Below are 14,031 nucleotides of genomic sequence, written 5' to 3' on the forward strand. Positions count from 1 at the left end.
ATTTTGTATTTATTTAATTACTTGTTGATATTTCAGATTAAACTACTTAATGAGAAAAAGATATTTACTGAGTCATTGAAGAAAAGTTTAAATTTAACTGAAACTTGTTTATGTAACAGTATTAATATATAGTATTAATAGTAATATTTTAAGATGATATGCTTATTAATATATTTAAAAATGTATATAACAAATACTTTTTTTTACTTTTGTTTACATTAGAAATAAATAAATAAATAAATAAAAACAGAAATTGTAGGCTATAAAAATTAAATACATAATATTCATTCTAATTAAAAGTAATTGTAACTGAAAAACTTAATTTTTATTATATCAAAATTTTAACGTAAAATTTTTTATGTTAAAAAACTAGATTCGGATTATGAATAGAGAACAAGTTATTTGAAACTTGAAAGAATAACTTTGGAAAGTGGAATTAAATAATAAAATGATTGATTTCACCATTTCACACCTGTAATTTATTGATGTAAGATGGAATCAAATGAAATTATGGTTACAATTATTTGTGTGAAGTTGTGGTTTATTTTCCAAAACAATTAGATTGAAATTATTCCTTAAAACAAATATTAAGATTTAGGGAATATACAAAGTAGAGATTAACTTCACCAAATCTGATTTTCTGTTTAGTGACTGGTTGATTTGGATTTATTAGACTTTTTTTTATTTGTTTAAATGCCTTTTTAAATGGGTTGTACATATAATATTTAAAAATTCTTACTTACCACTCCCTTTAAAACACTTAATAAGGAATTGATAAAATTATTATTGAAGTTGCATTAGAAATCATAGAAGAAAGGATATTACATTGTTACTTGTGAATCCTTAATCAAATGTATTGGAACAATTATTACCATTTTTCTCATTTTAGATTGGGATATACGTGAATATATATATATATATATATATATATATCAATGTAAAACTCAATGGTTTAAAAAGAGAAGACTCTAATATCAATAGTGCATATACTATGTATGCATCACCAAAGCCTCTCTCTAACCCAAGACATAATGAGAATCTCCTTTAGGCTATGTTTGGACAAAAGTTGAAAATGTGATTCTGGAAATTGTAATGCAAATTCTCCTATTCCAAAGAAAAAGGAGTAAAAATTTATTACTTTAGGAGTAAAATTACTTTTGAGCTTCCCCAACTGGAATCTATACATCCACCACTTAATTCATCAACCAAATGAACATCACAGTGAAAACAACAGTTTTTTTTTTTCAAGGAACAAAACTATCACAGAATACGCCAATGCTGTTTCAAAGAAAAAACCAGATGCGCAACAAAGACAACAGTGAATAACAAAAGCACACGGTACAATTGACTGCCTCATAAAATGGCTTGAAACATTTAATTGAAGTTTTGGACAATATTTGATTTCCTAAGAAAGTAATTAACATCCGACTTGAAGGACTGGTCTCTAATATAAAACAATTAATTATAGCTATAACAAGCTATCTTCACCAAATTCAATGAGGCTTGCACGTTTGAAAATGTTTAACATCATTAAGATTAGAACTAAAAGCTAAATATTTCACCATCACAGATATGTTACCTACTCATGACAGATAAACAAGGTGGCACAGTAGCCACTAATGATAACAATTATAAACCAGACTCAATGCTCAGAAAGGCTTTGTTGATTGAATAGTTCCACCATCTTCAAGTCCAGTTCCTAAATTTCTTATATCATCCAACTTGTTTCCAGATTCTAACTCTGCTGCTTTGGATGCCTGGTTCTCCGTATTGTTATGTTGAAAAACCTTGTTAAATTATAGCTCATTAATACATATGTCACAATTTAGGTACATAGCAACTAAAGGGTAACAAAGTGTCGGTTTCTTCCATCACCCCTAAGAAATACAAATAGGTTAAATCCTTTGTTTTACCTGCAAAAGCTCAGTCATTCTACCAGTTTCGGTGTAGTCCGAAGGTTTGGGAGCAGATGCAGAGCTTTCCTGAGGACAAGACTGTACAGCTTGCAGTGGCTTAATCAAGATGGGTTGATCTACGTCATTAACTTTGTCTTCCTGAGTACCACTTGGATCCTTCTCTACCATATTATCACCTGATTTGCAGTTGTCAGTAGTCTCATTATCCATGGCATCTGAAGGATCTTGGATCCTCTTGACAACTTCAGTAACCAGATGCTCAAAAGGCATGCCAGGCATTCTCATAGATTTGGCTTCATCTTCATTCACCACATGAGATGAAGATTGATTATGTGGTGGACGAGCATCTTCACTTTGCATGCCGGTTGAGTGTGAGATAGTTTGAGTGTGAGATACAAGTGAAGGGTTTCCATCTACAGGAATTTCTTTGGAAGAAATCACTCCACTCCCTAGAGAAACTTGGGTGTTGACTTGTGAAGCTTGATTAGAAACTGGCACCCCGTTTGTAAAATTATTAGGTTGGAGCAATACAGGCACCACATTACCTCTGGGTAGTTGATGAGTGATCTGGCCTGGCACAGAAGGCACAGAAGGCACATTCTTTCCAGAAGAGGCAACCAAGTTACTTGAACTAACAGCTCCTCTAGGTATCTGAGGGACAGACGGTGAGCCATTCATTGCAAGAGTTTCTACTCTATGAACATTCACTGCCTGTTCATTCCTCTCCTTTGGGAGAGGAGTTTGAAACTGTGCAGCTCTTGAAGGGAAGGAAACCTCATTTCTTTGGATCATTGGAACACTCGGAGCAACATCGTTTTCAGGCGAGATAGGAACGTATCGTCCGGGCTTGAAGACCAACCCCCTCAAAGTAGTATCAGAATCACCAACTCTAACACTGAGCAAATATCCAGCATCAAATACTGCCTCAATTACACCAGAAACTAGTTGACCCACCATTGCATTATTTAAATGACTCTCTTGACCCCTTTGAAATTGTTGACTTCCATTAACTGTTTCAAAGCCAGGAGGCACAGGCGTTTGTTCTGCACGAACAGGATTCTGCCTTTTATTTTGACTAACTAGGATATAGGAACTCTCTTCTGAATCTGGCTTTGGGTATTTCCTTGGACGACCACGCTTCCGCTTCAAAGGCACGTCTCCTGAACCATCTGGAGTGTTATTTTGGTTTTGTTGATCCATCTTTGGTAATTTCTGTTACTCTGGTGTTCATGCAAAGATTACAAAAATTTGTATAAGCTACCAAAAAAAAAAGCAGAAACAGTTTATAGACCACTTGGAGCATAATTAATGTCACCATGATAGGATTGTAATTTTCTCAGTAAGTAAAAAGTTTTGACGTCTGCTTCTACAGTGATTAACCTCCTCCTCAAAACACTACATCGTAAAACTAGTATGACCTATGAAGCACAAACACAAACATGAATACCAGACACGACATCAAAATAGAGTTTCCATTCAAATTGTGTTCAAATTTTTATTGTGTCAAGCCGCATTGCCCAAGTCCTTTTCTCTTTTATATTTATTAATTTTCTCTTATTTCCTCCATCAGCACACCATGGCCACCAGTAGGTCACGTATGATGGCCACCTTTTTAAATCCACCACACCACCATGGTGGTCGGCTAAATTCTTGTCATCTACCATGGCACTTCCATCTGATAATACTAGATATAACTTATAGTTTTATTTGAAGAATTATTTATGGTCAAGTTGTTTTATCAATTTCTAGTTTAAAATTAATAATACGCTGGCAATTTAAGTTATTTTTTCCTTGTCTCTAAATCTTATGGATCAATACACATTATGATTGACGATTCAAAAATTATGGCGATTCATGATTTGAATCTAAATTTGATAACCTTGGTTGTTCCAACTATCATAATCAATTTTCAACAATCTTTTCCTCAGTAGATATGACACCAATATCTATTCATTAATAATTATTTCTTTTCTTGTCCGATCCTGTGGAGCAACACATTCATCTTAGCATACTATTTCTTTTACTCCCACTCTTTTCTTGTATTATCCCTCTCAAATCCTATATTTCCAACGATGACGATTATAACATTAAATTCATTTTGAACTTTGGTTACATGGTATTAAGTGGACATTTCATTTGTATTAATTTAAGTGAATTCCTAGTTAATAATTTATATGCACCCTAATCACCTGACATTAGCAACAGGCTATACCTAAATTAAGGAAAATTCACGCCTCATATAAAGTTTTAAAAAAAAATCCATGATGTACAAAAGAAAATGAAGCCCTAGAATAAGAAATATAAGATAGTGCACCAAACTAGTTCCTCCTTTTAAAGATATTTTGTGCAGTTTCTAGACAGTGAGTAGGAAAAGAAACGGAGCCACCTCATGCTGGCCACTGGTTGTACAATGCAAAATGGGTTTGTCTGTTCATTTCATACATATGGCAAAACTGAATACTCCAAAATTCCTTCCTAAAATACAACTCAGCAATGTTAAAATATTTTGATTTCTTCAATCCCAAATAAACAAATACTCATTACTCTCAATTACCTCACCCAAATAGGCCAGAGAAGTATGCCCACAGTTTCTAAAGAGTGATAGAAGAAATTCTTCTATAACGCATAAAACTGAAACCTTCAAAGGTAGGTTATGCAGTTACTTAGTAAATAAAACATTGTATTGAGAAAAAGCTCTTACTTTTGCATAATAGCATAGAATTCATTAAAGCTGATAAAAAAAAACATAGTATTCATTAAGATACATGAAAGTGGCAGTTGTTTATGCATACTAAGAGATCATGGAAATCTCAAAGTAAATCAAATTATTTTGAAAGCAGGAATGGGGGAGAATTAAAAATAATCAATACACCAATATAGAAGTAGAATAGAAAAAAAAATTGTTTTATACCCATTTTAGATGGTTAAAAATAATAGAAAAACTCCCGATGAGATTTTACTTCTTTCGAATGAAGTTTGAAAATAAACATCATAGCTAAACGAAGTTAGTCATGATGCCACACATGTAAAGAGAAAAAGTTTCACCTATTTATTATCTCATTATCTCTCTCATGAGATGTCAATGGCAGCAAAGCCTAAAGGCAACTTAGCAGGAACATAATGATTAAAACTGATTCTTAAATCATAATATTGTAGCAGAAATTTCTAATACATAATAGTTGAGCCACAGCAAAGGATGGTAATATTCTTGATCCTTTTTCCCAGTAAACCCAATGACAGAATGTGCAAAAACATATTCTGGCTACAAATTTTAGATAACTATACAGATAGGGAAAACTTTGAACTCACGGTGTTTAGGTGCAATAGCTCAAATTGTCAAGCTATTATTTTAATTTTATTTACTTTTCAATCTAATCAAATAATCATAAGGAAAACATTTTGTATCATTCCTTCCTAATTCCATCAATCCAAACAACTTTAAAACTTCACTGTAATTCATCTGAATTTCTATCCTCTTTATTTCATTCCATTCTATGTTTTTCCTCGCCATTCCAACGAGCATTCAAACAAAGTGGAAAGAAGTTTCATCACGTACATGATAATATACTTAATTGAAGGCAGATAGAATCCATATTTCAATTGTGAGTATGTATCTGAATAAGGTTTTAGCACAGGCAGCTAAAATATGACTAAAAGACAAAAAGAGAAACACCTCTCATTTCCCCACAAAACATAACAAAAAGACAAGCTTCAACCAATGGAACAGTACAGACTATTCAGGCAATTTCTACAAGAGCAAGCCTGGCAATAAAAGTGATTGGGGATACAACATAACCCATATGAAAATCAACACAATATGATAGCACGAAGAGAAAAGTTAAGGTATTAAATTATAAGTAATTCAAGCACAAAGAAAATATGGATTACAAACATCACCAAAACCACAAAAAGCTCACAAATAGTCATTCATTAGAAAAATAAATCAAATTGCAAGGGAAAAAAGTTTCTGGCACCGAACCTCTCTCAGTAACCTTGGCAGCAAAAACGAACACCTGCAGATGAAATCCTTATAACCATGAAACATAGGCCCGTTAACTCTAAAACATACTGATTAAAAAATAAAATATACAAAAACAACGCAACAACACCGAAGAATTGGATTTTCAAAAAAATAACATTTTTTTTCCTTTCCACTTCATTTTTTCCTTCCGGAAACCAGTAAAAACTTCAGCTCAGGAAAACAAAAATAAAACAAAAAACAAAAACATGAATTTGATCGAAAAACGAAAAATTAAAAAGAATCCCATTACCCTTACACGGTTACACCACAATCCAAGGGTTTAACCTCTCCCCGAGGAAACAAAATCCTTTTTGTCATACCCCATTTCATATTTTTCTTCAATTTCCAAAATCAAGAGTAAAAAAACACACCCGAGAAAAATCCCTCGCATGGATTCGAATCAAAACATTAAAAAAAAAAAAAAGTTAAAAACCAACATGCAAGAGCTAAATTGATGAAATTTTGATACAGAAAGGGAAGGGGAGAGAAATTACCGTGCTGGGAACAACAAGGTTGCGTTGAGATTCAGATTCAGAGAGTTGAGATTCAATTATGCAGAAGGCGCACAAGAAGAAGAACGTGAAAGTGGAAGCTATTTAGACGGAGAGAGCGAGGTGGTGCAGTGTAAGAGAGTGCACAGTCACACACGAACGCACGCACACGGGGTACTAAAGTACATGGCTGTTATTGAATGTCTAATCACGGTACAGTAATAGCATGACACGTATCGAATCATGTATGTCGAGTATTTCTTTAATCCAATGCGGTGCTGACTTTCCTCGTCTGGTGTCACCGGCGGGTGATAAATTTGATACTTTAATAATAAATGAAAACATATACAATAAAAAAAACAAAAAATATATATATGCGTTAATATTTTCTTTTTTGTATTATTAAACAAAATTTGTTTTAAATTGTATTAAATAATAAATGAGATTCTTTGAATAATAAGTAAATATATAAGTTAATAAAATTTTACCAAATAAAAAATAAGTCATTAATGATTTTTTAAAATTATCGATTCAAAAAGGAATAAAAAGAAATTTTTCCTTTTTCTAAATTCATGATAAAAATAAGCACTAGCAGTAAATTAATTCGAGTTGAGGACTAGCATGATAAAAATATTGAAAATTTGTAATCAAAATATACATAAAGACTTATTCAAATTTATGGATTTATTCACATTCAATTTAGGTCCAATTTCAGATTATTATTTAAGTAGATGCGATAACAAAAATTAAACTACTTAATGAAAAAAGTATTTATTGAGTCATAGAAAAGTTTAAAATTAATTGAAAAACTTGTTTATGTAACAATATTAATATTTTCAGATGACGTTAATATTAAAAATACTTCTTTTACTTTTGTTTACATTAGAAATAAAAAAATAGAGAAATAAATAAAGAAATGAAAAAAACATAAATTGCAAAAAATATACTATTTAAACAGATGACAAATGAATAACTTTTTTCTTGATTTGAATAAAGAGTAGGTTATAAAAACTAAATACATAATATTCATTCTAATTAAAAATGAATAAATGTAACTGAAAAACTTAATTTTTATTATATTAAAATTTTAACATAAACTTTTTTATGTTAAAAGAAAACTAAACTCGAATTACGAATATAAAAAAAAAACAAGATATTTAAAACTTGAAAGAATAATTTTGGAAAGTGAAATTTGTGAAACCCAGAAGTTTAAAAATAATGAGACTCTATTATTTTAATATTAAAATGTTTTAATATAAATAGAATCGTTATAAACAAGTTTCATTATTTTAAAACACAATATCTCTTTATAAACCATTTTTTTAGAGTTTTTTTACTTCTCTCTTCTTTCGAAGTTTTGTCTCTTTAGTCGTCTGATTAAAGAACTAAGACTGTAAGATTGATCCTCTTGGCGAGCTCTTCAAGTTAGACCAATCAGTTTCTCCGTTCACGTAAGTTGAGTTTTCACCCTCTTCTTGGTTTATTTATGTTTTTTGTTGCATGCCTCCTTCGCTTGTATGTGTCGTTTTAATCATTAGTATGAGTCTTTGTTGATTAGTGCTCATAAGGATATGTCATGATCGTTCTTGTGATGTTTCTATGTGTAGATAGAACATTCTATGGAGTTAGGTGTTTTTATGTTTATAGAGTAGCCTAAGCAGAACAACAGGTAAGGGAAGCTTGTTTTTGTTTTTGTATGTGTGCATGAGTTTGACGGATATTGATGGTTACATCACATGTGGGGATGGCAACGGGGCGGGGCGGGAACGGGTTTCACTGTCCCATACTCATCCCCGTAAAAAAAATTCATCCCATCCTCATACCCAAACCCAACGGATATCAAAGTTTTATCCCATCCCCATCCCCACCGGGTAACGGGTATAATCTCGTACCCATACCCGTTTCCTTACTATTTCAATATAAATTTTAATTAATTTTTATAAAATAATAAAAAATTACGGTAAAGGAAACATAATATTATCAAATATTCAATATTAGGAAGATGATTGTTTCTTCGATATCAAATAATTTGAAATAAATTATAATTGTTTACATTTTAGATTAGATTGTAATACCAAATAAAATTTCATGAGAACTAAAACATTTATTAAATTTGCAAACTGCAAACATTAATAAAACCTGGTTGATAAAATTTAAAAATATTTTAAAAAAAATTTAAAGAAAAACAAATATTCAAATTAAAATATATTTTAAATGCTTGTTTACTCCGATTTTTTTAATTCTAATGAATCTATTTTTTTATATACTAATAAAAATGATAATACATCACTTAATCAAAATGACGCAAATAACAAATAATAAACATAATAAAAAAAAATTTAACATGGATATTATATCTTTTGAACTCCAATATATGTTGGATGGTGATAAAAAAATATTCATAACAATTACATTAAATTTTGATATTGTAGTCAATAAAAGTTATAATTGATATAATGAGTTAGAAAATAGAAAATAATTACATAAAATATACTGAAATAGTATTCTACATGATGAAAATAAACAACAAATAAAAATATTAAAAAAATTAACAAATGTATGTCTTAGAAACAATTTGAGAAACTATTGAAAAAAATCGTACAAAGGAAAACAAATGTATAATTAAGAGTATGATAAGATGAAAAATACCTTAGACATATAAGAACACTTTCAAATATCAACATATATACTCAGTGGTCGAGAAATAATTGTTTTAGCGAAACAAAATAGTTCTTTAAATGAAACAAAAATTAATAAAAATAAGTAAATAAATTTTTTATATTAATTAGTAAATGAAAGGTTTATGTTATTAAACACTTAAATTGAGAGTATTAAACATACTCATGTGAAAGGAAAATATACAATAAATAAAAATATTAAAAAATAATAGAAATATTCAAATATGAGACATAAAAAAAATTTAATTGACATACATCATTTTAACATAATTACATAAATGTTTTGATAAGATGAAAAATATATTAGAGATGTGAATGAGTTTCATGACAAGCCAAATAATTAAAAGAAATAAAAAATTGGAAAAAATATATATATATATAGGGTTACTTAATTAATTGTGAATAAATTAATAATTTAAATGATGACGGAGATATGACGGGGACGAGTATTATGGAGGGGATATATACATCCTCATAACCATCCCCATACCCAACTGAAAAAGTCAGGGATTCCCCATACCCCATACCCAACTGAAAAAGTCAGGGATTCCCCATACCCCATACCTATACCCAGTCAATGCAGGGATTCTTCGTTAAAACGGGGACGGGTTCGGACAATACCCACGGGGACGGGTTTATTTGCCATCTCTGGTCACATGTTGTTGCTTTTAAGTTAAGAAATGAGATTGGTTGTGATTGAGGAATTCTGATATAGCATGTATGATGGTTGTGATATAGTAGGATGATTGATATTGACATGTTTTTGATTGATTAAGTCTGGTAATTATCATTAATTATATGAGTGATTTTGGTATGTAAATTGCTTAATGAATCTTGTATGATTGGTTGATTGATTGTGAAAGAATTTGCAAAAAAGTAAGATTTGAGTCATTGATCAAATTGGTACCAACTCCTATGATTTAAAGATTGTTTTAGACCAATACCTAAAGGAGGAGTACCAATTTGATCTATGAAACATGTCTTGATTTCCCAAAAACCTTAATTTGAGATTGTTGATATTTGATACAAGGCTAACACTCATTTTTATGAATCGATTGGCGTTAAGTGTTGGCTAGGCGACGTTGAGCGCTCGTTTTTGCGAATTGATCAGCGTTGAGCACTACTTTCTAGCGTCGAGCGCTATCCAGTTCTTAGCACTGCGTCTTATCTGTAAAATGAAGATTCCTGCTTCATTAACTGTCAGATTAAGCTGGAATTTTGATAACTAATCCTAGACACGTGAGTCTTCATTTTGACTGGTGGGATCTTTGTTTTGAAGTCTGTGGTTAGAGAAATGGTTTTCATCGTTTGGATGTATTTCATGTATAGTGCCAATTGCGTTGTTTTCCTGTTTTTGCTGTTTTGGTTACTGTGGATGTTCTGTGTATACTTGAATTGGATTCTATAGTCCTTATTGCTATGAATTGGGATAAAAATGTTATTGTGGTATATAAGATGATAATTGGTATGAAATGTTGTGTGAGCATGCAAAATTATGATGTTTAAGGAGAAGTTCCTAGTGGTGATGGTTATGGTAGTATTGTTAGTGTATGCCTTGATATAGAGAATGACTGGTGGGAAGTATCCTGAACTCTAATAACCATTCCACTCATATAGAGTAGAATGAGTTATGTGGTGAGAGTGACAAGAGGTCCTAGCCTTTAGACTTGTTTTTTGGTCATAGGCTTGAACGGGACTAACCCTGTGCGTGTGGTTTGGTGATGACTCCTTGTGGCTAGACTCTGCAGAGTTTAGCAACCCTCACAGGTGCACACCTCTTGTGTACCCTATATCAAAGGCATGTATCCAGATAATTGAGTTTAGTGTCAATTGCTTGTGTATTATAGACATATATATGTTTTCTACCATGCTTATAGGTTTTTGGAATGTTTTAAATATAAATATATGTATGAGTATTTCTTTTGTACACTAGCTTACCTTGTAGTGTATTTTGTGTCTTCTTATATTGTTTGTTTCCTTCTTTTGCGATATCACCTATTAGGTGGGAGTAGATGAAGTTGCAGGTTTAGAAAGACACCTCTGGAGGATGAGAATCTATCAGTTAGAGTTGTAAAAGGTGTTGAGGAGTTTTAGTAAGTGATTAGTTTCTTATAGGATTTTTTAGTTTAAGTTTAAGTGTATAGATAGGCATGTCAAAAAAATCTGTACTCGCAGGTATTCGCAAATAAAACCGCAACGGGTAGGAAATGGTTATTGAAAATGCATACCCACGGGTAACGGGTACGAGTATTTTTTATACATGTATGTTAACGGGGCAGATACGGATATCATAGTATCCATGCTCGTGGATACCCTTACCCGTTATACTCCAATTTAAATTAAAAAATAAAATAAAACATTAACACATTGATTTTGAATGAGTTATTTTTTATCAATTAGTTTAAAAAATCTTCATTTATTTGTAAACTGTCATTCAACACTATTTAAATGAGTTATTTGTTTGAAATTTATAAAGATTATGCATTGTATTTTTATTCGAATTTATGGTTAAATTTTTTTATTGAATATTAAAATTTTCTTTTGTAAATACCCGTATGTTTTGTTGATATCCGTGGATATTAAAAAAAAATATGCGGGTATTTGTATAACGGATACCCGTACGGATATGGATATACTTAGGGACGGATATTTATGCAGCGGGTAAGGTACGAGGGAATTACTACTCGTACTCTATTCGTTGATATTCTTTAAATAGATTATATATTTTCATAATTCTATCTTTTTAAGATTGTATTAATATACTTTATATACTGAACTATTTATTTTAAATATTATAATAAAGTGTACTATTTTATTAATTTTAAGGACATTACAAAATTATAAATAAAATGATTGATTTCAGCACATGTAATTTATTGATGTAAGCTGGAATTAGATGAAGTCATGGTTACAGATATTTGTGTGAAGATATAGTTTATTTTCCAAAACAATATATTAAGATTAATCATTAAAATAGGTTTAAATACTCGTGGCCCAGTTTTTCTTTAATTTATTTTCAATATAGTTATTTTTATTAATTGAGTTCTAATTTTTATTAATTAAGTTGATTTTTTTTTAATATGGTTCAAATAGTTAATTGCATGTAAATAGTGAAAGTTACTGTTAGTTTGTGATTTTTTATTATTTATTTTATTATTTATTTAGTTTTTAAAAAAATTATTTAATAAAATTTGTTCAAGTATCAAATTAATAATATGATAATAATAATGATCAGTGTTATATGTTAATATTTTATATTCAGTTTTGATCTTATATTTATTGTTTTTTTCAATTCAATTTTATTTCATTTATTAAATTAAGTAATTTTGTTTATTTAATACTAAATTAAATTTTTATATAAATATTGTATTTATATTTTATTAATTAGTATTTTTTGAATTATTTTTAAAATAATAATAATTTCTATATTTTAATAATATAATTAGAGTTGTTTTAAAATATGATAAAAATAAACTGAAATAATAGAAAATTTAAAATGAAGAAAATAATGGAGTTATAAATAAGTAAATTTAAAATAATCGATCACGGTTAAACTTTTATTAATATACACCATCCCTATTTAAGGAAATAGAACAAATTTAACTTAAAAATAAAAACCTCTACTTAGTAAAACATGCGACTTCATTTTGTTTTTCTTCCAAACTTTCCGGTTGTATTTCCATTTAAAAATAAAAGACAAATTTAATAACGTCACGTGGTTTTAATATTTGGAAATTATTTTTAAATTAACTATAACATGTTATAGTCATTAGAGCTGATTTAAAAATAATGTATGAAGTAATAAAGTTGTAAATTTTAATAAAAGTATCAGTATAATATTTATATAAAAATTAAGTATGATTTTAATATAAAAAGGAACAAAATTGTTTTATATATATATATGACTGGAAGAAAAATAATATATACAGGAATTAAATTAAATATAAGGCAAGACACGTCACACTTACATTTATCATATACATGATGTTGACTTGATACGTGAATAATTTTTTTAGATAAAAAAATTAAATATATATATAAAAAATAAAAAAATAGTAAAAAAACCACAAATTGACATATATGCATAGTAGAGATCAATTTCACAAAATCTTACTTTCTCTTTAGTGACTTAGACTTTGGGTTCCCAACAATCTAAGTGTGAGTCTCTTCACATTGATGCTTTTAAGCCATGAGTGTCCCTTTTGATAGAGGACTCACACATGATGGATTGACATAAGTTCTAACCCAAAATGTTAAGTCAATGAATTTGTGGGTCTTCATATCATTATATGATACTCAACTTTCTCATTTTAACTCAAGATGAAACTTAGACTCACACTTGGATTCCCAACACTCTTACACCAAAGTAATCTTGACATCCCAAAATCAATCAATCAATTCTAATGACTTCAAAATTTATTAAAAATAAAATAAAATAAAATAATACATAGCATGGAAGGAGCAGACCAAACTCCTTGTAAAAATTATACTTCACAATACATACGCAAACTATACATATTATGAAATAAATCTAAATAAATACATGGAGGTAAAACATTTAACCACCTACATTGTTGCCTACGGATAAAAGCTAACTTATCAACCCAATGATTTCTTTCACGAAAAACATGAGAAACTTTGAACTAGATATGCGTACAAAAATTGCAAGCACTGATTTCACATCCCTCTAAGAGCCCAAGGAACCACTCTTTGATCTAAACAACCATGGCAAACTAAAGAATAATCACTTACCGACCAGAGCCTATGAAAGTTTTCTCTCCAAGCATATGCTTCAGAGCATAAATGACCATCATAAACTCAACATAAATAGAAATATGTAAAAAAACTTAAAAACTATTCAGATATTCACTACTTCTTATAAAAATATCAGCACATGAAGTAATGGTAGAACTTGGAAAAAAAAC

The 14,031-nt window shown here is 29.8% G+C and overlaps 1 protein-coding gene across 2 annotated transcripts; it reads right to left on the reverse strand.

The window, feature by feature from the left end:
* Positions 1-1,319: 1,319 nt before the first annotated feature.
* LOC114188111 lies at positions 1,320-6,575 on the reverse strand. Of its 2 annotated transcripts, none has more exons than XM_028076639.1 (4): positions 6,432-6,575; positions 5,896-5,929; positions 1,914-3,136; positions 1,320-1,787 (listed from the first exon to the last, which is right to left on the reverse strand). In XM_028076639.1, the coding sequence occupies exons 3-4, from the start codon at positions 3,114-3,116 to the stop codon at positions 1,650-1,652; spliced, it is 1,341 nt and encodes a 446-aa protein (XP_027932440.1). In that variant the 5' UTR covers positions 3,117-3,136; positions 5,896-5,929; positions 6,432-6,575; the 3' UTR covers positions 1,320-1,649. The 2 variants fall into 2 exon arrangements, with proteins under 2 accessions (XP_027932440.1, XP_027932441.1); XM_028076640.1 differs by having other exon boundaries at positions 5,896-5,943.
* Between the last annotated feature and the right edge of the window lie 7,456 nt (positions 6,576-14,031).

Source organism: Vigna unguiculata, chromosome 6 (assembly GCF_004118075.2).
Source record: "Vigna unguiculata cultivar IT97K-499-35 chromosome 6, ASM411807v1, whole genome shotgun sequence".
Lineage (NCBI taxonomy): Eukaryota > Viridiplantae > Streptophyta > Magnoliopsida > Fabales > Fabaceae > Vigna > Vigna unguiculata.